Raw genomic sequence first — 24,619 nt, 5'->3', positions numbered from 1 at the left:
TTAGCCTTTTAGGGTGCACTTGATTACTCTCTTTTGCCGACAACCTAATTGTTTATTGGCAGAGGTTAAAAAGAAGCTTGAATTGTGTAGGGGCTCATTCATACTGCAACGTTAATGGGCTATAACTCCGCCATCTGTCAATTTAGTTTATTAAACATTCTTAACATTGTTTTTCACATCCTAGAGAGTTTAACATTATGCCTGTTTAATTTGTCACATTCTTGAAATTTATACTAGGAAATTGTTGTCTTATGTAAAATAAAATAGTTCGACTTGCTTCTTTATTTCTTTTTTAAGAGGTGTTGTTTTGTAATTCAAAACACGTTTGGAATTACCTTTTTAAGAATTGAAGTTATGTTTGCAATTTCATCCTAAAGCTGTGAAGTGCGGGGTCAAATCCCCATAACAGTCTCCCCTTCTGCTAATTGGCCCCCCACAAAACAAAAAGATTAAGATTTCGTGATTAAACGACAGAATTAGAATGAAGGTTTAACTATAACCATATTTCACCGAAAGCTTTCAAATGTAAAAAAATATATAAAAAATAAAAATAAAAAATTAGGTAAGCTTAAGTGGAAAGGCTATTGGGAATGTGTTAACCAAACTCTGGTGTTAACAGTAAGACATAGTGTAATTCCAAAAAGGGGGAAGGGAGAAGAGGGGACAAAAGTAAGAGGGGTTGGTTTGAGAAAAGGGGTTTTGTTGTGTAAAAAGCCTACAATGCAAATGGCGGTGTTTAAGAAAGTATGAAGAAATTTCCCATTTTAACTTTAAACACCCACACTAGCAGTAGTTGGTTATTTACCAGTACATAGCTGACGAATTAATAGTGTTGCATAATTTGCTGAGGAGCAGAAAATATATCTTAAGATTCATCTTGTTCCCTTCTTTCGGCAATAGAACATCAATCTTTCAACCAGACTAAAGTTGTAAATTGGTTTGTTATAAATTCAAAATGTGAAGAAGTAAATAAAATGTAGTGATAAAGAAACCACTGGAGAATGACAGAGCAAGGCAGGGTTTTGTAAACGTATTCGTTTTAAATTATTGAAAAGAATCTTAGCTGTTTGATAATTATTGAGCATAAACGGTGGACGGGAAGAAAACAAAAATCAAAATCATAGCATAAATGAATTATCCACCACTTCTGCAACGTTATCGTTTTTAACTGAATGACTCAAATCGAAGAGCTGGCAAATTGGGACATATTGTACCTTTACCTAGATAGAAATATTTCAATTGCATAAAACGGCATCGGATATGCACATATTCCGATTACGCTGTAATTAGTTACAGAAAATTGGAACCAACATCCAAATATTCCAACAAACTCCGAAAGACCAGCAGTCTGAATTACTATTGCCATCAAGAGTAAGGGAATGAAGAAACTGCAGTATGTATGTTACTTCAAGACAATGTTCTCTTGTTGAAAGATTCCACAGTCAAATTAGCTGTGAAAGCAGGTATTGAATTCATCTTCCGAATGAAGATATCGACCTGCAAAACATAATACCCCTACACTTTAGAAGGTTGATACCTCTCTGCAACCATTGTTATGTAGCTTAAAATAATAAAAGCTAAAAACACTAATTGCTCAAAGGATGAAAGTTGACCAGGACAAACAGGAAAGATTCATCTATAACAGTGGTCGCTAATTGGAAGAATAACAAAGATACTAGAGATTGACTTGCACAAAGGCTTATTTAAAAATCGTGGTTAAGCACCTGTCGGGATATCTCTGGCTGAGAGGTGTACGTGTTTGCCTGAAAGATCAAATGAAAGAGTTTAATGATCGTGCTTCTTCAAAAGTAAGAACTCAAAGGGCCACCTATGTGTTTTACTAGCAACGTGCCGAACTGAAGCAAAAAGGCATTGCACGAATGTTGAAATTGACGGTAACATGTCCATCTCATGCTTCAACCGCTAACATCCTAAAGCCCACAAAAAGAAAACATGGCATCTTACCAAAATGTTTGTGTTCCCCGACTCATATTCAAATTCAAGCTTTTCATTATCACTTTGAGCATAGATCGATTGAAGCATAAACCGCGTAACTGGTATTCCATCTGGACGATGATGATCATCCATCACAATCTGACAACATAATTCCAGTTATTGTTAGGTTGAGTAAAAAACATTAAAATGGTAAAATGGTGCTAGACTAAAAGCTAAGTGTTTCTCAATACACACTAAAGGCATTAACTCAGTACTGTCAGGCGATATTTAACCCAAGGTACAACTTTTTCTGGTGCATAAGAACTCACAAGCTACAAAAATGCTTTTCCTGAAACAAACTACCTTTTCAACCAACATTATAAGTAGGAAATCATCGAGGAAGTTTCACCGTGCACTAAAATGAAGATGCTATTGAAGAAATGTAAACAAGATACACCCCACCCTCCACTCACAGCCTCCAGTTTTGTGTTCAAACTGGTGGAGTCGAAATACATTGGTTGAGATACCAACTAGACTCTGGACAGTTCTTTCTAGTGGAAAACTGTATTAGGTCGAAATATAGTCATAATCCAGGAAGCATGTAATACCTTATACCCAAAGAGTTCACAGCATGCCCTCCTGAAAACAGAGATCCTATCTGCGAAAACTGTCTTGTACCTGAAGAATGATTAAACTTAGTTTTTGACACGAATAACAAATCATTAACAATACAAATGCTGAGACATCCTGAATTCTTTACCTCTCCTCGCGCTTTTCTAATGTTGCAATTTGCTCTTTCAACTGCATAATCTTTCCAGAAATATAAGAATCAACCAGTGTACCAGCGTCAGCTGTATACTTCGAGAGGCAATGAATTAGAGACAATAAAAGGTGACAAAAAGGTCTCTCTAAGAACTGATATTTCCAACTGACACTTCAAATGCACCAAACATTGCATAATAGAAACTAAAGAAAGGCACTTAAAATCTCACAGTAAATTGGCCAAAGAGAGCAGGAAAATTAGGGGAGAATGAAAGAGAAAAAAAATACAAATTCACGTTAATACTTAATACTGCTTAACAGCTCCAATGAACAGAGGATTTAACCAGCAAATTCTATACCTCTTTTGACATCTAGATATTCTGGGAGATAAAAGGCTCCTCTTTTACTATCCCAACCTAGTAACAAAAAGATGATTATGCTCAAAACAAACCACCAACATTAAACGATCAATAAATTAATAATCCCAAAAAAAGTTGGGGCCGGATATATGAACCCTCCGTAACTGTTCTACTAACATTGTCTGCAGAGAAATTTTCCAGACTGGTCAGGATATCAGGATATAAAATAAATATAGCCACTAGTGGCGATTCTCCACTATAGTTCTGAACATAAGCTATCATGGAACTCCATTAGACACTAAACACTAAATCGTATATTGCAACTAACCTAAAAGCAAGTTGTCACTAACTTCCTATAGAACATAAAGCCTAATGTGTTAGATTTTCTCCATTATCTTTCTTCCTATCAAAGATCTAACGTAAATAACTCAACTAACTGGTGATGATATTTGGAACATCAAGAAAACTACTTTTCTTTGCCATCATATAAAATCAGGTTGAAGAAAGACGTAAATTGTTTGTTGTCCAAAGATAAAAGCATTACATTTTGTCTTTTTCCTTTTCCTCTTTTCTAAACCTTTGTAATATGTATCTTTTGTATTTCAGGTCCAACTGATATAAATTATTGAATGTCATTCACAGAAAGCACCAATGACATGTATATTCCTTGATTTATCTCATTTTTAGTGACCTCTACAACTAAAACTCAATCCCAAACTACTTGGTCTGCTATATATGTCCTCAATATCCATTCCATTCAATTTGGACCTATTTCATCATAAAACTCAATAATTTATCTCTTTCTTCTAATAAAATACTCGATAATTTATCTTTTAGGACAAATTAGGGGTTTTCTAACACTAGAGGTTCTCTAAATTTTCAATAGATATACAACTCTCTATACAAACAAAAATGACTTCTAACAAACTCTGAACCTAATGTAAGCGTACCAGCACAGTTATGCCATGATCACAACTAGCTGTATCTCCTAATTGGATCTTTTGCTTCCCTCGTGTTCTATTCTTGGCTAAATTTACATGGATACTGAAACATTATGTACTTTTCAGACAGCTATTTCCCATATAAGTCTAGTAGCCTGTTTGGCCAAGCTTCTCCAAGGTCAAAAGTACTTTTTTGGGGGAAAAGGTGCTTTTGGAAGAAGCAAAAGTAGTTTCTGAGAAGTAGAAAAAAGTAACTTCTTTCCAAAAACAGAAGCAATTTTGACTTTCTTCTTACCAAAAAGACCCTTAACAAGATATAGTATATGCCAAAATAACCTTACTTATTTTAAACCTAATACTCAGGATATTAATGTAGAAGTATCTCTTCTTATTTTTAGGATAACTTTCTAATATAATAGTGACTTCAAGGGTGAATTTTTTTATATTTGTTGAATGATTTTTTAATATATTTAAATCATCTTAAAAGAGTTAAAGTACTTTTTAATTTTATTATCATATTTTACTTAAATAAAATGAAAAGATTTAAATATATCTTTAATAAAAAAAAAATTGAGATTATTTATTAACTTATAATATTAACTATTAAGTAAATCTATTCATGTCCTTATTCGTAATTTGCTACTTAAAATCACTTTTTGAAAAGAAGCTTGGCCAAACACAAATTATTGCTCAAAAGTGCTTTTCAGATTAGTTAGCCAAAATACAAACTGCTTCTCTCCCAAAGTACTTTTCGAGAAGCACTTTTAGAAAAAGCACTTTTCAAAATAAGCTAATTTTTCCATCTTGGCCAAACATGCTACTAGGTCTATTTCATCCCTTTTAACACCTTCAATGATTCATTCTGCACCTACTGATTAATACGTCTGGAGAGATAGTCGAACCATCTCAGACTACATTCTCTCATCTTTACCCTCTGAGTGACTACTTATATTTTCTTTCACTGGTGATGATTTCTAACCTCACATGACATCTATCCATCTTAACATCAGCACAACATCCGTCTTGTAAATATTTATTCAACCTTGGAGGCCTAATAATCACTCCAAAACTGGTGCTTTCTCAATATACATATATTCTTTCTTTATCCCACTTGTGAGAAAATACTGGGATTGTTGTTGTTGTTGTTGTTGTCGTCTTTCTTTTAACTTCTAACTGGGAAAGTAATAAACATCATTGAACCAAAAGTTCCATGAGCCAACCAGCTTAAACCAGCCTAAATGAGGAAATTTTCCAAGTAGATCTGTGATTTGATAAATCACTTCTGAGTTCCATAGTATATATAAATGATGAATCGATTACACGGAAACCCCACTCCAAGTTGTTTGGAAAAATTCCTATAACAATTCGTATGACAGACCAAAGTCTCAACCAAAACAAGAGCCAAGGAGCACAAGACTAGAATAGTATAAGATAACTCATTGAATGATAGGAAAAGGCATTGAATGACAACAAAGTACAGGCACACAAGTACTTAAAATTGAATTTGTATGCACCTGACTGCTCTTTTAACTCTTGAATGGCCAGTAACTTCTCTTTTGTCTTCTGCAACTCGTTTTGAAGAGCCTCTATTGTCTGTTTTGCCTCATTTTCAACTCCCAGGGTGTTAACCATTCGCAAGACTTTAGTATTGGCAGAAGAATAGTCTCCATGCCCTAACTGCAAGGTGACCAAAAGTAACATAAGGATACTAAATATGAGTTATAGCTTATAACATTAAAATTTTACCCTATCATTGGAAAAATGCTCTAAAGCACCAATAATGATTCATTTTTTTTCTTTTTGATTCCCCTCCCCTTTGATCCCCCTTTGTTGGAGCTATTGCTCCTTTGGTGACTGAACCCACGACCTTGGAGTTGTAGGTGGGGCTGCTGACCATCTGAGCAACCCCCTCTTGTCATGATTCATTCATAGTAAAAGACATACAAGTGAGTATTCCACAACGGCATAACGAACACAAAAAGAAAAAAAAGTAATTTTTGCAGCAGATAGCATTCTAATTGACGTTGAAATAGGCATTAGGTAGATAAAAAAGAATGCCAAAGAGACAAGTCGGCATGGTACTCGAAGCAGTTTTTGCCTCGAATCCATCAACATGTATAATATAATTCCACAGACAAAAGGTTCACTTAGCAGTCAAGTAGTTTGACCTTCAAAGCATATCAAGGAAACAAATAAGTGTCACTGCATCTTCGATGAAAGCGGCAAACATCTAGCGCATAATTTCAGCATCATGAATGGGATTTAACATATGATAAGATGGATATACAACAAAAGGAAGACATAAAATTTTGTAGTAAAAAAGATTATATTCCTACCAAGTTCTTTTATACTAACTCGCTCAAGTGTATTGAGAAGTCATAAGCTGGATAACCACCAAAGGCATGTACCAGCATCTTAAAAGGTCTTTTTAAAGGAATCTACATGTGAAATTCTTATGCTTCATGGACGGAAAACGTCCCAGTAGCATTTCCTGTCAGGGCGTTGTCACTGGTCTGAAAAATATATTTTAAGAAAATCCGAAAGACAACAGTACAAAGTATGTAACCCAGAAAACAACCTTGGACTCCAAGAGAGCTATCTCAGAACGTAAGCGGTCACCCTCCCTCTCCAAAGATCTTATTCTTCTAGCTTCATTATTTAGTTTCTCACTGAGCAAATTTATTTCATTCAGCTGACGAATATTCACTTCTTTTTGTTCAGATAAACTGCTCTCCAATTCCTTTATAGCGTCTTCTTTCTTGGCAAGAGATGCTTCAAGCCCCTGTAGTCAGGAAATAACTACCACAATTAGGCAAAGAACAATCAATAGAGGTAATTCATCAAAAGGAAAAAAGGGCACGGACTATAACCTGAAGAATAGCTCCACTGACCACTTCATGCCCGCTTTCAACACTCTTTTGCTTCCTCAAGTCCTCAACGACATTTTTTAAACGATCCTTTTCCTCTATAACAGCAACAAGCTATAAAGAAATTTGAGATCAAATACATCACAAGTTAAAAAGCACACAGAAGGTTACGAAAAGGTAAACTCCGAAACTACAGGCATAGGGTTATCAAAAGAAGGTAGCTAATTTTGTACATACATTACACTATATGGGAACTGTGATATCAGTACAAATCCTAACAAGGACTTGGTTTATTAAAACATACTGACCTAAACTCCAAGCTAGGAATCAAGAAGAAACAAAGATCACAGGGAAGATGGGAAAGCAACTTTACAGTAACTAATTTCTCATACATCAAATGGAAAACATGCTAACCTTCAACTCGATCCTCTTGATCTCTGATTTTGAAGAGTCTGCGCTCTCCTTTGCAACTGCAGCCTCACTCTCTGCTTTCCTTTTCTCGAGCTCAGCAGTGTCCAGTGCCACCTCCATTTGTTTAAGTCGGGCCTGGACCTCACCCACCTTAGTCATGCTATCAAGCACTTCTCTGTTTCCCAGAAAAGTAAACAAACTCTTGAATGCCAATTTAAAAGAACAAAAGCAAGGCAAGAAAATCATGCAATTTAAACCCCAATACATCTGAGAAAAAGGGATAGAAACTATTTTCATCCTTTCTCCTTTTTCCTTTTCTCAATAAGTCAACTTTCACATCAAGCAATTGTGTCTCTTAGTACTAACTACTGTAATAAAAGACAAAAGATATGTGTAGGAAATCAAAAAATTGAAAACTGTGAGATGGTAAAGTTTGAGTCACCCTAACTAAAGCAACTTTTCTAAGGTGTAAAAGATGTGCATCATCTTACTAACTTAATATGCATGAAATCTACAGGTATACTTCCTACATCCACATCCATGAATGTTTCAACACAATCAATCGACATTAATTGGGAATTAAAACTTTGTCAGTTTGCAGGATGTGCACATTATACTACTGAAGCAAAAACGGCAATGATTACCCAAACGAAAAAGAACAGGAAGGACAGAATTTCCTCTGTGGTTTAAAATTAGACAATTATGAGCAAGTAGTTGGCCTAAAGCTAGAGTAAGTAGTTAGACTAAAGCTTTCCAAATCAACAAAATAACTCCTAATGGACGTAATCTTAAGCATCAATGAAGAGCATGAAGTTAGAAACAGAGCTCATCAGAAAACATCCTTGCTACAGAACAAGAAAAACTTTAGTAAGCACCAAAATGAAGAAAAATCTGAATCAAGTTAACAGCTTACCTCTGCAGAGCTGCAAACTTGGGAGGCACATCATCAGCACATGATACACCAGGGATGTCTTTAACCATTGATTTCCAAGTAGTTAGTTCATCCTCTAACTTCTTCATATCTCCTTGAAGATCTGCTAATTTTAGCAGCTCTGATTCTGCCCTATCTCTTCGGCCCTTTTCCTCAAGTAGTTTTACCTTCAACAACTCGATGTTTTCATGAGATGACCTCAGCTTTCTTGCTTCACGTACTTCAGCCTCCTGATGACGGGATCACGACATATCAGTCAAACATTTGCATACCCAAAGTTAAAATTCTTTATAGTAAAAATGAGGCACTGAAAAGAAATGTTCTGATAAGTGGTGGGATAGTCATGCCAGTTTGGCCAGCATAAATTAAAATTCAGGAGAGCAAAATAACTTCAAGATATGAGATCAATCTGTCACCTCCTTCATAGCAATCTCATGAAAGCTAAAAGGAAAAAGCTTCCTATAGTTTCAAAACTAATCGAGCAACTAGCAATTTGCACAGCTTGTTGTGGAATTATTCTCTTAATAAAAGTTCTTTCTCCAACGTTCACTCTATTAGCTTGAAACTGATTATGTTAGTCATGACCCAGCTAACATGAATTTCTCATTATTGTAAGTGCTAGTATTAGCTCTCACTTACCTTGCAACATAAAGGACAGTGGCGGATGTAGCATGTAGGGGTGTGCATTAGATTTATCGATTCGATTTTGACCCTTATCGATAATTACTTATCGATTATCGATTTGTACATATGCTTATCGTTATCGTTTCAATAAGGTTTCGATTTTTTTGATTTCAATTTATTGATTTTTGGGGCTTATCGATTCGGTTATCGATTACACCACTAAGAAAATTTGCGGGATTCCACGGAAAGTATATCGGTATAAACACGCCTAACTAATATGGACCCAAAAGAAGCTAAAATAAGACGAACACCGTTTATAACATAAAAATTGTGTCAACAAGCACATGCAACGAAACTAAAGTAAGAGATCAAATGTATGCCACCAACACTCCAACGGTATAAAAAAAAAATACATCATCACGGCTAATTCTATTTTCCATTAATTTGAACTTCATTCCGTTGAGCTTTAAATATGATCATTCCTTAAATGTGGTAGATGAAATAATAGGGTTAGGGACTTAGGGTAAAGGAAAGGGTATTATAGAATAAGGGTAAAAAAAAAATTTAAAAAAATTAAAAAAAATTAAAAAAAAAATTAATTTTTTTTTTAGTATTTCTTATCGGTTTATGATAAACCGATAACCGAAGAGGACAAAATCGAAATCGAAATCGATAACTCGATAAGGAAAATTTCGAAATCGAAATCGAAATCGATAAATATCGATAAATCGATAAACCGATATCGATAAACCGATAACGAATAATCGATTCGATTTATCGATAAACCGATTCGAATGCACACCACCCCTAGTAGCATGTAAACAACGGGTTCAAGGATTTCCGCCACGGAGTATATGTAGATGTGTGTGTGTGTGTGTGTTTGTATATATTTATATACGTATAAAAATTACTAACATTTTAAAATATTAATTTTCTAACCCACAATTTCTAGATCATAATAGGTTCACTGGTAAAAACCTAAAGGTGTTGAATCTATCAAACTAAAATCCTGGATCAACCTCTACTCGAAGAACTGACAAAAAGCATTGAGAATTGCACATTGGACCAATAAGAATGAGGATTTAACTTACACAGTTTCTAAGTTCGTCCTGCAAATGCTTCACCAAAATGTTGTCACTAGAACAACCTTCTTGAAATGTGAAATTTGACAGTTTCTTCTCTGCTTCAATTCTCTGCTGGACGCACTGAAAAAAAAAAACAAGAGAAAATTGTAATTTCATAATAATTCAATAATGCCAAACATGGTAAACTAACAAACAGAAGAAACATGCAAGACCACAGTCTGACATCGCAGACAATGTAATATCTGAATGCATGTTCTTCAATTGTTAACCTACATAACAAATATGGCATCAACCAGATACTAGTGTAAAAATTACAGACATAGTGACTAACTATGCCATAGAAGCAACATTAGGACAGGGTAAATGCACATTTAGCACATTTATAACTTCTATAGATCATGCAGACAACTGCAACTAAAAACTCTAGGCACTCTGTCACACTTACTACATATTTCCCCTGAACAGTTTTTACGTTTGCTAATCAATATATGCCAAGCAAATACATGCACGACTGCAAAAACAAGAATCTGTTACCTTTCAAAAGATCAAATATTAAAGACTTGAAGTACCAATCCACACATGCATATCTACAGGACTTATTTTGTAGAATACCCATTCCATAACAGTTAACACCCGTGTTTTGTGTAAAGGCCATTCCCGTCTCCCAATTAGACCTTCACTTTCAAATGAAGCAGTAAATGTTATGTTGCAAGTCCATAGAAGAACTCGTTGGTCGACCATTCAACAACTTATGCAAGCGCATTTTAAAATGTCAAAAAACTTCATATAAAAAACAACAACAAAAAATTTAGATAGACCTCCACTCTGCTTGCTCCAGCATACACTTGTGTGGCTTCATGGATGACATTTAAGACAAACAAAGCAGTTATTCTAGGATAGAAGATGCATTGACCTCATCAAGCCTCTTCCTTAGTTCTTCCAGCTGCTCCTTCAGCAGAACTGACTCTTTCTCAGCATTGGCAGCTCTGAATTCCATTCTTTCAAGCTATAAAAGCAGATTAGAATTTGGATATAACACTTGATTTCAATTTATAACACTATGGATATTTCATTGAACTCCATGCAGAGCAAGCTTGCAACGTTACAATATTAGTTGTAAAACTAGCACCTTTAGATAATTTCATACACAGCAGCTTCTTACATTTTTACTTATTTTTGTGACAGAAAACTTGGATTCACTTTTCAGCTGCTCAAGATCATTCTGCAGGCGACTTTTCTCTCTTTTTATGCTTTCCGACACACTACTAAGCTTTCTCTCTAGAAGACTTGCTTTCTCTTCTGATGCAGCAGCTGATGTCTCAGCTTTTTTACGAAGATTCACCTCATGTTGGAACTTCCCCTACAAGACAATGAGATAGTTGATAAAATATATCATAGACTACAACGAGATAATCTAGAAAGTTATAAAGATTAAGTTCCTTGAGAATTCATAAAAGCTACCAAAGAAAGGCTCGAATAGAAAAATGAATAACTTAAGATAAGTCTCCATCCATGCCATTCAGAAGTTAAATGATAAATCCCCTGCGGCATGTTTACATTCTGACGTGGGCTATGTTGCTCAGATTGTTACTTTAAAAGGAACTAACAGAAAACACCTGCTTTCATTCTGCTTATACCTCTTCTCATACTTAAGGATTCCAGGATTGGGGGAATGTTAAGACTTACGACTAAGCATTGAGCATTGAGGACCAAGCCAGCACACATCAAGAAACAATGTAGACGTACACATTACAAGTCATAAATCAGTGTCATTATAATGACAACTTGAATATTATGGTCTCTGCTACCTTCTTTTCATTTGGAAGCAAAAAATGTAATAAAGTTTGAGAATCGTCTAATCAGATTAAGATAATGTCTGGCTCGCTTCTTACTTATCAGGATCTCATTAATCAAACTTATTGCAAGTGGAAATTGCTTATTGTCCTCAGACCGTGCTATTTTTCCTATTAACCAATAGAGATCTTTCCTAAGAATCTCTTATATTAAAAAAAAAGATACCTAAGAATCTGTTTCTCTTCCTTGGCATAATTAGCATATATTAAAGTCAACAACAACAACAACAACAAACCCAGTTTGGTCCCAACAAGTGGGGTCTGGGGAGGGTGGTCTGTACGCAGACCTTACCCCTACCTAATGCGGGTAGAGAGGTTGTTTCCAATAGACCCTCGGCTCAGGAAGGGCAAGAAGAAGAAGAAAAGGAAAGCAAGGGAGGAAGAAAGATGGAAGATAATTAAAAAAAAAAAAAAAAATACAGGATAAGTGGTACCAAATATTAGCAACAGGGAATACAATACCTGAGGCGAACAAAACCACATAACATAATAAAAGTCTAAGAATATGAAGGGACATGCATACTACTAAGACTATCGGTGAGCAACTATAAACTACCTACTAACCTTCTACCTTAATCCTCGACCTCCACACTCTCCTATCAAGGGTCATGTCCTCAGTGGGCTGAAGCAGCGTCATGTCCTGCCTAATCTCCTCTCCCCAATACTTCTTAGGCCTACCTCGACCTCTTCTCAAACTCTTAATGGCCAACCTCTCACACCTCCTAACTGGAGCATCAATGCTTCTTCTCTTAACATGGCCGAACCATCTCAGCCTCGACTCCCGCATCTTGTCCTCCACGGAGGCTACTCCCACTCTGTCCCGGATATATTCATTCCTAATCCTATCTCTCCTGGTACACCCACACATCCATCTCAACATCCTCATCTCTGTTACTCTCATCTTCTGCACATGGGAATTCTTGACTGGCCAACACTCAGCCCCATACAGCATAGCCGGTCGAACCACCACTCTATAAAACTTACCCTTAAGTCTTAGCGGCACATTCCTATCACACAAAACACCGGAAGCGAGCCTCCACTTCATCCATCCCGCTCCAATGCGATGCGCGACATCTTCGTCAATCTCCCCGTTACCCTGGATAATAGACCCGAGGTACTTAAAACTTGCTCTCTTGGGGATAACTTGAGCATCAAGCTTAACCTCTACGTCTGCATCATGGGTCCCGTCACTGAACTTGCACTCCAAGTATTCTGTCTTGATTCTACTCAGTTTGAAACCTTTAGACTCCAAGGTCTGTCTCCAAACCTCTAACCTCGCGTTAACTCCGCTACGCGTCTCGTCAATCAACACTATATCATCGGCAAACAGCATGCACCAAGGCACCTCCCCTTGGATGTGACGCGACAATACATCCATCGCCAAGGCAAATAAAAGTGGGCTAAGAGCTGATCCCTGGTGCAACCCCATCACCACAGGGAAATGCTCCGAGTCACCACCCCCAGTCCTCACCCGAGTCTTAGCATTATCATACATATCCTTAATCACACTAATATACGCTACCGGAACAACGCTAACCTCCAAACACCTCCACAGGACCTCCCTCGGAACTTTATCGTAGGCTTTCTCAAGGTCAATAAACACCATATGCAAATCCTTCTTCCTTTCCCTGTACTGCTCCACTAATCTCCTTACCAGATGAATCGCTTCCGTAGTCGAACGCCCCGGCATGAATCCATACTGATTTTCGAAAATAGACACGCACCTCCTCACCCTAGCCTCCACCACCCTTTCCCAAACCTTCATAGTGTGACTCAACAGCTTGATACCCCTATAATTGTTGCAATTTTGGACATCACCCTTGTTCTTGTAAATCGGAATCATCGTACTCCACCTCCATTCTTCGGGCATCTTCTTTGTCTTAAAAATAACATTAAACAGCCCAGTGAGCCACTCCAACCCTGCCTGCCCCGCGCTCTTCCAAAATTCCACCGGGATTCGTCTGGCCCCGTTGCTCTGCCCCTGCACATCTTACGCATCGTCCCTTCCACCTCCTCCATCGTAATCCGCCTACAGTACCCAAAATCCCGCCGACTCTCGGAGTGCTCCAACTCACCCAGCACAATTTGTCTATCCCCCTCCTCATTCAACAGTTTATGGAAGTATGTCTGCCATCTTCTCCTAATAAGTGCCTCGTCCAACAAGACTTTTCCATCCTCGTCCTTGATGCACTTGACTTGGTCTAAGTCGCGGGCTTTCCTCTCCCTCACCTTGGCCAACCGGTACAACCTCTTGTCCCTGCCTTTGCCCTCAAGCTCCTCGTACAAACGAGCAAATGCCGCGTTCTTAGCCGTCGTAACTGCTAACTTCGCCTCTTTCCTTGCCTTTCTGTAACATTCCCGATAAGTCCTTTTTTCCTCCTCGTTTGTACTCTCCACTAGCTTCAAATAAGCAGCTTTCTTAGCTTCCACTTTACCTTGAACCTCTCCATTCCACCACCAGTCCCCTTTATGACACCCAGGAAAGCCCTCCGTGACCCCTAGGACCTCTCTAGCAGCTACCCTAATGCAATTCGCAGTCATGAACCACATACTAGACGCGTCCCCCCTACTCATCCACCAAAAATATTTGTGTATCGTTAAGTTAGTTTTTTTTTTTTTGATGAAGTACTAAGTTTTCATTAAAGGCATCAAGAAGATGCAGACAAAAATTTATAAGAAGGAAAAAGGTGATTGCTCAGATACAAAGATTAATCTATAACTAGAGAGCATACACCTTCCAAAAGTTGTTCACAGCTAGATACAGGGGATTGGTTAAGCCAGATAAATAAATCCACTAAACATTTAGCTTTAAGAGCATGATTTGAAGTTGAGATCCCATCAAAACACCTATGGTTTCGTTCCTTCCATATACACCAAAAGATTGAGGCAGGTACCATTAACCATGTCTTTTTGATGGGTTTTCCAACTTTCCAATAGCACCAACTTTCATAGGCATCTTTGATGGAGCTAGGCATGACCCAGGCTATCCCAAAAAGTGACAGGAACATGTTCGAGATATCTGCTGCTACTGGAAAATGCAAAAACAGATGTCTTACACTCTCGAGGTTCATTCTGCACATGTAGCATCTATTTACAGTCTGGATGCCTCTCTTGCTTAGATTGTCTTGCGTAAGACAAGCTTCATACAAAGCTAGCCAGCAAAAACAGATCACTTTGGGAGGTAACTTTGTCTTCCAGATTAGCTTCCATGGCCAGTTATCAATCAGTTCTTTGTTTGAGCACAAGAGAGCATATCCTTTCTTGACTGTAAAATCACCCTTGACAGAGTCCCCCCATTGAATACTATCCCTGGCATGTGGACTGATAGTGACCCCTGCTAATTTAGCATATAGCTCCATTAGTTCAGTCAGCTCCCAATCTTGAAAATTTCTGCTGAAGAGAGGTTCCCGCACATTGTTGTTCCAATTCCGATCTACATAGGATACCTGATTGCTTGCTATTCTATATAGGTTGGGAAACTCATCTCTTAGAGCCATAGGTCCCAACCACTTGTCCTTCCAGAATAATAATTGCAATCCATTTCCCAACTTGAATTTTGTATTGAGCTCAAATTCCCCCATAGTTTTGAGATGTGCTTCCAAGGACCTGTTCCATGAGGTGAGTTGCTAATTCTAGTACACCAGTTATTTTGCACTCCATATTTTGTTATTATCAGTTCCTTCCACATTCCAGTATTCTCCCTATTGAATCTCCAGTGCCATTTCATCAACATACTTTTGTTATGCAATGCTAGATCTTTGATTCCCAAGCCCCCAAGTTTCTTTGGTAAGATGACTATAGGCCACTTAATCAGGTGAAATTTATAACCTTGGCTATTCCCCTCCCAAAGAAATGATCTTCTAATCCGGTCCAGCTTCTTTTATACTTTACTTGGAATTGGAAAAAGTGACATGAAGTATGTTGGGATACTGTCCAATACACTGTTTATCAAGGTTACTCTCCCACCTAAAGATAAGTATTGCATCTGCCATGAAGCTAGTCTCTTTTCAAAATTTTCAATCACTCCATTCCAAATAGCCTGAGACTTGTATTTTGCACCCAGTGGTAGTCCAAGATAGACAGTAGGAAATGAGCCCACGTTGCAACACATCAATCTAGCAAACTCTTCCAATTCAGGGACTTCATTTACTGGATAAATGGTGCTTTTTAACATGTTCATGTGAAGTCCTGACACTGCTTCAAAAACCATGAGAGTAAGATTCAAATACATGACTTGGGATCTTTCAGCTCCACAGAAGATAAGAGATCTGCATATAACAAATGAGAGACACCTATAGAGGTCTCGACTTCATTTCCAACTCTAAACCCCTCCAGCCATTGAAGTTGAGTAGCTTTGTGTATCATTTTGCTTAGCCCTTCCATTGCTAAAATAAATAGGAATGGGGGTAGAGGATCTCCTTGCCTGAGACCTTTCTGAGGAGAGAAGAAGCCAACTGGCCCACCATTGATCAAGATAGAAAACTTCACTGTGGTAATGCAGTATCTTATCCACCTTATCCAGCCTTCCCCAAATCCCATTCTTCTGAGCATGCATATAAGGTACGACTAGTTAATCTGATCGAATGCCTTCTCAATGTCAAGTTTGAAAATCAAACCAGGTTGTCTTGATTTTAGCCTCCAATCAAGTACTTCATTTGCCATCAGTGCAGCATCTGTTATTTGCCTTGATTTGATGAAAGCATTTTGATGCCCTGAGACCAGCCTTCCCATCACTCCTTTTAGTCTTTCTGCTAGGACCTTAGATGCAATCTTATAAACACTACCAATCAAGCTGATTGGTCTATAGTCTCGTAACTCCATAGCTCCTTTCTTTTTAGGAACAAGAGCTATGAAAGAGGCATTACAAGACCTCACCAAGTGACCTGTTTGATGGAAGTGCTGAAGAGCTCCTATAATGTCCACTTTGACTATCTCCCAAGCTTTCTGAAAAAATGCCATAGTGAATCCATCTGGACCAGGAGCTTTGTCCGGAGCACTTGCTTTAATGACTGCAATGACCTCTTCTTCCTCGAAAGGTCTTTCTAACCAATCTTTCTGCACCCCTGTGATTGTTGATATGCCATCGAAATTTGCAGTAGGTCTCCATGTTTCGCTTTCTGAATACAATTGTTGATAGAAACTCAAGATTTCTCCTTTGATCTGATCTTTGTCTTCAATGATTTCAGTGCCCACTTTCAACCTGTCAATATAGTTTGTCCTTATGTTTGAGTTAGCAACCCTTTGGTAGAACTTTGTATTTCTGTCACCCTCTTTTAGCCATAAGCACCTAGATTTTTGCCTCCATGACACTTCCTCTGCCTTAGCCATCCACTGAAACTCTTGCTGCAAACTTAAGAGCTTTTGCTTCTCTTCTCTGGTCTGTGGTCTGCCTTCTGTGGATTGCTGAATTGACATATGCTCTCCAGTGCTTTGTTTTTCTTTATTTCTATCTTCCCAAGTTCTGTCTTGTTCCAGATTGAGAGGTCTTTCTCTAAGAGTTTCAACTTTTGAGTCAGAATGAAATCCTGGTTGCCATTAACCTCATAGCTAAGCCACCATGCCTTGACCTTATCTATGAATCCCTCCATATTAAGCCACATATTTTCGAATTTAAAATAAGAGGAATTCTGATCCCAGTCTCCACATTCTAGCAGTAAAGGAACGTGATCAGATACAACTTTAGGAAGGGCAGATTGTTTGATCTTGTTGAAAGAGTCATTCCATTCAGAAGAGATGAGAAACCTGTCTATTCTTGAGGCTTGAATGCGTTCTTCCCCTCTTGACCAGGTGTAATAAACCCCTTCAAGTGGTTGGTCCACCAAGCAAAGGTCCTGGATTACATCAGAGAATCCCCTCATAGCCCTTGACCTTCTTATGCAATTAAGTCTTTCACTTTCAAACCTACAGACATTAAAATCCCCACCTATCACCCATTGATCCTCCCAGATTCCTCTAACTGCACCAAGTTCATTCCACAAATCTTCCCGTTCTAGATTGGTATGAGGGCCATATACTCCTGTAAATCCCCATCTGAAGTTTTCTGACCTACTATCTAGTAAACACGAAATGGAATAATTTCCCAGATGATTGTCAATGCAATTCCATACCCTTCTATTCCAAATAATTATAACTCCTCCCCTAGTACCGCTGGCCCTAAGCTCTACCCAGCTTGCCCATCTGCTACCCCAAATTTGTCTTGACAAAGCTTCAGTCCATTTATCGATTTTTGTTTCTTGAAGGCATAAAATATCCGGCTTCCATTTTCTGACTAGTGCTCTGACAGTCGTTTTCTTCTCAATTTCGTTCAAACCCCTTATGTTCCAGCTAATTATTTTAACTTTCATCCGGAAAAAGATTGGTATTTCCTACCCCTTACCTTTATTCCCCCACTACCGTAGTTTACTGAGCACACCAGCCTTTTAGCCTCTGTTTCCCCCTTCTTCCTTGATGTTTCTTTCCCTTTGGCTGCACTCTGCTTTTTCAATTCTAGCTCTAGTTGTCGCCTTTGCTCCATCCTTAGAATCATACCCAAAATTTCATTCTCAAACCCACGAACATTAACCCCAAATGCTTTGCATGCCTTTCCCAGAACTAGCTTGGTCCACTTGGATGTTTCAATCACTGTAGGGTTAGCCACTTGATCTTCTGAGTCGTACCAAGGGAGAGCAAGATGGTCGCCGAAAGAATGAGAGGAGAATTCAGAATCGTCTCCAAAACTTGGAGATAGATCTGTTATTTGCCTTGGAATGATTGATGAAGAAATCCCTAACTCCGCTTCATCGTCTGCTTCCTCACCTAATTCTTCGCCTTGAACTGTTGGAGAAGAGGCTGCAATAGCAGCATCACAGTGAGCTTCTGTTTGAGTGGGCGTAGAGATTATGGGAGGGTATTTAATTGGGCCTTTAGCCCTCCAGTAAGAATTATTCTCCCTCTTCCCCCTTCTATTATTAGTACGAATTGGTTTTGGGCCTGAAGAGTAGTAAGAGTGGTCCAGTGGCTTTGTACCCGAAGGCCCAACTATTTCCTTCCCTTTTTGCTTTAAAGAATTTTCTAGTGGCTTTGACCTACTACCGGTTTTGAAAGTTAAATTATTATTTTTTTGTGCAGGTAACTCAACCACGTGATCCTTCACGTGCCTGTCTATTGATGATACTGAAGCAGCTTTTTGCAGGTCCACTTCCACAGCTTTTTGAATATGAACTCCGGCGACCTTTTTCCCAATGGGCTGCGCGTGTTCATCCTGCAAAATGGAAATCTCGTAAACCCAGTCCCCACAATCGATTTCAATAGTTCTTGGAATCTCTGCTAAAGAAGCTTTTATACAGATTCGAGCCCAGTATAGCTGACTTTTGTCCCTCGTTTCAACATCAACCCCCACGAAACCACCACACAAATTCCCAATTGAACGGAAAGTACTTTCCGACCAGGCGTGTAGAGGAACCCCAAAAGCTCTAACCCATTTATGTTCTGAACTATGCTTAGACAGATTTGCGCCGGTCACCGGCGACCACCATTTTAAGGATAATTTCCTTCCATTCCAGAACCATTCACCCTCTTTCACCCTTGTTGCCTCTTGCTGTGAGGGGAAAATGAAAAGAAACTGATTGTGGGTTAACGGAATAACCTTAATTCCAGCGGTTACTTCCCATCTTTTGGTGAACCATGCCCTTATCACTTCAGATCTCGGCGACGGACTGTATAAGTTAGTTTTACAAATAGACCAAACATAAACATGACACGAACCAACGAGAACCCACTGATTCATCTCAAGAATGTGACATAAAGGAAGGGAAAATTATACAAATAATGGGATATAACAAAACATCAGCACCTCAAGTTCACTGTACAGCTGCAACTGTTTTCTGAGCCGTTCTTGAGAAGCGTTGACCTCCTTCAATAGCTGGTCCTGCAGAGCCTCTTCACGCCCTCTAGCAGCAGCTAGTTCTTGCTCTGAATTGAGGAATTGATCCCGAAATTTCTTCCTTTCAGCATCTGCATGTGCAATTCATGTCATCATGCAAATTAAAATCAATACAGTCACTGAAGGGGTCATTGCCCCAAAAAGGTGAATTTCAAACCATATAATCATTGTCCTTCCTGTGGAGAAAAGGGTTACTGGTGAATAGGAAAAAAAATAGAATTTAATAAATACAAGGGAAATTACCTTATAAGAAAAAAGCATGCTTTAATTACTAAGGAGGTTCAACACATGATTAGGAGACATAAGAAATTTAAAGGAAAATAATATTATTCCAAGTAGAGTAACATCTGCTCTCCATAATAGTGCCAACTTCGTCATGAAAGCTAGAGTTTCCCCAGAATATGATTATACCAATCTATATAACGAAAAATTCCATAGTTAGACAATTGTAAAATTTGTAAACCAAACTTCTGGTGCCATTAGGACAATGTTATACAATATTAGCATGCTAATATTCGTATTAATCAGTACAGAGTGATCTATATTAAAGGAAAAGCACTGCAGATGTGCTGGAATCCCACGTAAAAAGAAACAAGAACAGACCATGGAATATCAAGGATCTAGAAGAGAAAAAGCAAAATTTAACTCTTCACACCCACCTAGGCACTCACCAATAATTAGAACGATTCTAATGCAAAGTTCAGCCAAGCTTTCAGAAGTTGCTAGTTTTCTGGTAAAGTTGCTTTGTTTATCGGTTAAGTCGCTAGAGCTCACACATATATTTACAAAAAGAGAAGATAGCTTTAACAATTGCAATCAGGAAGAATTGAACCGTACAAATAAGATTAGTTTAGCAAAGGAGCAAATTGTAGCTTTGCTTTATAGATGTTGTTTCAACCATAGAACTCTGGCAGCTTTAAAAATCAGAATATCTTAATTGTCCGGTGAATAAACTTGTGTGGTCAAAGTAGTTAAATTTTTAAACAGACTGCTGAAAGGACAAGGGGGGAAAAAAGCATGAAACTAGTCAACCATATTCAAAGAATTGCTTACCGATGACTCACCGGCTTTAAGATAATCATTGTTTAGTGTTTCAAGTTTGGATTGGGAATCACGAGCTTGCTTTTCTGCACTGCTTAAGGCATCAAAAAACTCTGATTTCACCTGATAATAATTTGTATAAAAATAAGCAAATTCATGAAGAAAAACCCAAGAACTGAGTACAAAGAATCAACTAGGACCCATTGAGCAGTTATTAATCAACACAGGAGACATATGAATACTAACTTGCAGGAATATATTAGTTAGCTTAGAGGACTTCCATTATCTTCTGTCATTCGGTGTAATCAATGAAAGGAAAAACTGCATATAGGACCTATCATTCATACCGACTTGGAAATCATCTTTATCCTTCAGCAATATAAACAAGGAACGAAAGAAGAAGGGGGGAAATGAAAGATATAGTAATAGAAAATGAGATTAACACCTAAGTGAAGAAGAAATGTTAGCAATTACGGAATCCCAACTACATAATCACAAAAAATTAGCAATTACAAAATCCCAACTGCATAATCAAAACATCATATATACACCATCACTAAACTTTCACAATAAAAAGCTCCAACTAAAAAGTCAAAATAAAGTCAATCTACCAAGTCATATATCCAAAACCAACAAATATTATCCATCCACACATATCAAATCATCAGAAAAAGTATCTATCCAGATTAGAACCTCACCCAACTTAAAATGTTGCATTATCATCAACGCAATTACACAATAACAGCAAAGTAGGAGGGTCTCCCTGAAAATATGTGTAAGTTTTGAGATTTTCTCCTTGGCCACCTTGCGGCTTGTCTAGTACCAATATACTTAGACTTTTGCTGTTGTGCATGTGAGCTGAAATGAGATTTTTTTTACAGGCTTGAACAGAATTGAGAACAACGATCTTGTTAGTGATTCTTAAGCTCATTTTTTGACTCTTTATTCACTAATTGGTCTTGTTTTGATAGTTGTGATTTTGTAAGTTCATTTGTTTTTATTGTGGTTTGGAACATATCCATCTTAAATGAATCATGTGTCATGTGTAGTGACAAATATGGTACCAAAGCCAGATTGGAGCAGTACAATAGGGGGGCAAACAAACCTCGATGTAGGTTGAGTCCTTAGGGGGTATATGTGACGCCAATGACATAGACCAGGCTACTGAGGGCACGTCATAGAAGGACTAGCACGCTTCTAGGTTGGCAAGCTTCCGAAGAATGGGTTAATATGACACCTTAAGAAAATCCCAACATCGAAAAGGGATATATGAGTGAAGTGTCATATAAGAAAGCACAAATTCACATGGTATGCAGTTTGCACGCTTTTGGGCTCAATAACGGCGTAGTCCAAACGATAAATCTATGAAATCATGTTTGACCACAACGGACAATACGTGCCATAGGCTTGGGCTATGACAAATATATGCGCTACAAAAAGATTAGCTCAATTCGAGTTCATCTGACATGTACTTAAAATTTGTTTTTATACAATAAGAAGATTTTATCTGTGTGTGTGTGTGGTGGTGGTGGTGGTGGTGTGGGGGGGTGGGGGGGCATAAAACACCTGTATACAAGTGGTAAACCGAAAAGTCAAAAATAATGTACTCATAAGGTTATGAGACAAGCTTTACAAGTGATTAGTTAGTCGTATAGTCGTTCGGCTTCAAGTTGACTCGAGAATCAATTAGGTGGTTGGCACACACATCCAAGACAAAATTCACTAACAAATGAATAAAGCTTGAACATAAAGCTCAGTAAGGAATCAACCCAAGCTCGTAAGACCATTTACCCTATATTAGGTGGTTGGCATACACATCCAAGACAAAATTCACTAACAAATGGATAAAGCTCGAACATAAAGCTCAGTAAGGAATCAACCCAAGCTCGTACGACCATTTACCCTATATTAGGTGGTTGGCAAACATATCCAAGACAAAATTCACTAACAAATGAATAAAGCTCGAACATAAAGCTCAGTAAGGAATCAACCCAAGCTCGTAAGACCATTTACCCTATATTAGGTGGTTGGCATACACATCCAAGACAAAATTCACTAACAAATGAATAAAGCTCGAACATAAAGCTCAGCAAGGAATCAACCCAAGCTCGTAAGACCATTTACCCTATAAGTCTTAACTCTTTTAACATAAATTAATAAGCACCCGCAATAGCAATAAATTCACAGAAATGTTCTCAAGTGGGGAATGAACGAGTACCATTTGGCGGCATTGGTAAGTGCAGAGCATTTGGTCTGAAGTTTCAGGATGATCGTGAGAAGACTCCGGTAACGGCGTATCCTCGTAGATGATGAGCTGCCGATTGCCGGAGTTCGGACTGCCATCTTCAGGTTGCTTGCTCTGCGCCCTTCGCTTCAATGGTGGTGTTCTCAGCATCATGATTCCTTCCTTTTTCCGTTCACGGGCTCAGCGCGATCCTAGGGTTTTGAATACACTATCTGAATCGCCTGTCTGTTGGTATATATCTCTGATAGATGATGTATTTAGTGCTTTCGAAATGAAGCTAAGAGGAGTATTTCGAAAACTGAGGCGCCAATTGGTGATTTATTGGATCGGATTCGGGGACCCATACCGAGTCTGGATGACCCGATCCATTAAGGGATCGGACTGATCTACGTTTCATATGGCAATTAGGGGTGTTCGTCGGTCGGTATGGTACGGTATTTAGACATTTCGGTTCGGTATTCGGTTTCTTAAAATCCCATACCAATACCGTACCTAATTAAATTCGGTATGGTTCGGTTTTTCTCCTTTCGGTTTCGGTTTATTCGGTTCGGTAACTTCGGTTTATTCGGTTTGAATATTAACTAGTGCATAGAGCCATACACTCTAGTATTCTTAATTAAAGTACTCAAAAATACAAAACTGAAAATGTTTGTTGACAAAAATTTTGTCCAAAACTAGCAAATATCGACCCAAATAGAGAAAATTGTACATAAAAGAATATTTGATCATTAGAAATGTCTTGTTACTTGTTTAGAGTTAATTGATGAACTTTGAGAATAAAGGAAAGTAAAATTTTAGATTTTTTATATTTATGTTATAATTGATAATATGTGTTTTGTGTAATATAATATATATTTCGGTACGGTATCGGTATTTCGGTATTTTATCTTAAAATACCAAATACCATACCTAATACTAATTTTTTTTAAAACATAAACCAAATACCATACCAAATACCAAAATACCGTATACCAAATACCAAAATTTACGATTTCGGTACGGTAATTCGGTATTTACCAAATTATGCCTAGCCCTAATGGCAAGTGCTACTTGCGGGCATTAATGAAACAAGATGGATTGCCAAACCCTATCCGTTTTCTTTTTGTTCTTTTTGTATCAATATTTTTACAATTGTAAGAAAAAATAATGGTCGAATATGGGTGCATTTATTTGTGAGTTTTATTGTTGTTATTGTTTGTTTCTTATTATCTTGTTGTTATTATTGCTTTCCCTTTTTTTCCTTGCGCCAGGGTCTATCGAGCAGGGGCATACACAGGAATTTTTGTAAGCAGTGTCGAAATTTATAAAAGAACCGGGATATAACTTTGATTATCATACCTTTTGTCACGACCCGGATTTCCCACCATCCGGAGTCGTGATGGCGCCTACTATCGGAGCTAGGCAAGCCAAACCTTTTAAACATTCCCTGATTTCACCTCAACAAGAACAATATAAATATAACGAGTCATTTAAATTAAAGCGGAAGTCTTTAAAACATAGATAACTGAAAACCCAAAAAATGCGGAAGTTTAACATTTCTCTACCCAAGACTGGTGTCGCTATCTCACGAACTACTAAAGAGTGCTACAAACAAGTCAGAATAGAAATATATAAGTGTCTGTCTCGGTACAATGAAAACAAACT

The 24,619-nt window shown here is 37.9% G+C and overlaps 1 protein-coding gene across 2 annotated transcripts; it reads right to left on the bottom strand.

The window, feature by feature from the left end:
• Positions 1 to 1,102: 1,102 nt before the first annotated feature.
• Positions 1,103 to 23,286, bottom strand: LOC109211160 (mitotic spindle checkpoint protein MAD1). 2 transcript variants are annotated; one of them, XM_019374662.1, is made up of 16 exons: positions 22,949 to 23,276; positions 20,754 to 20,853; positions 19,600 to 19,760; positions 11,078 to 11,275; positions 10,829 to 10,921; positions 9,922 to 10,035; positions 8,189 to 8,436; positions 7,279 to 7,450; positions 6,868 to 6,978; positions 6,576 to 6,779; positions 5,512 to 5,674; positions 2,696 to 2,786; positions 2,544 to 2,613; positions 1,966 to 2,094; positions 1,725 to 1,763; positions 1,103 to 1,497 (listed from the first exon to the last, which is right to left on the bottom strand). In XM_019374662.1, exons 1-16 carry the CDS (start codon positions 23,126 to 23,128, stop codon positions 1,408 to 1,410), a joined length of 2,163 nt encoding a protein of 720 aa, XP_019230207.1. In that variant the 5' UTR covers positions 23,129 to 23,276; the 3' UTR covers positions 1,103 to 1,407. The 2 variants fall into 2 exon arrangements, with proteins under 2 accessions (XP_019230207.1, XP_019230208.1); XM_019374663.1 differs by lacking the exons at positions 1,103 to 1,497; positions 1,725 to 1,763; positions 1,966 to 2,094; positions 2,544 to 2,613; positions 2,696 to 2,786 and adding an exon at positions 2,828 to 3,113 and having other exon boundaries at positions 22,949 to 23,286.
• Between the last annotated feature and the right edge of the window lie 1,333 nt (positions 23,287 to 24,619).

The sequence above is a fragment of the Nicotiana attenuata genome, unplaced genomic scaffold (genome assembly GCF_001879085.1).
Source record: "Nicotiana attenuata strain UT unplaced genomic scaffold, NIATTr2, whole genome shotgun sequence".
In the NCBI taxonomy this organism is placed as follows: domain Eukaryota; kingdom Viridiplantae; phylum Streptophyta; class Magnoliopsida; order Solanales; family Solanaceae; genus Nicotiana; species Nicotiana attenuata.
The sequence above is the reverse complement of the archived record's forward strand: the minus strand, read 5'-3'. Positions and strand labels throughout refer to the sequence as shown.

Bases quoted from the DNA above. Each gene is read 5' to 3' on its own strand.
- LOC109211160 (XM_019374662.1), bottom strand. From the start codon at position 23,128: ATGATGCTGAGAACACCACCATTGAAGCGAAGGGCGCAGAGCAAGCAA. The intron at 1,764-1,965 runs GTAAGATGCCAT...TTGATCTTTCAG, and splicing joins CGGGGAACACAAACATTTTG to GCAAACACGTACACCTCTCA. The intron at 1,498-1,724 runs GTGCTTAACCAC...TATGTTTTGCAG, and splicing joins AGCCAGAGATATCCCGACAG to GTCGATATCTTCATTCGGAA.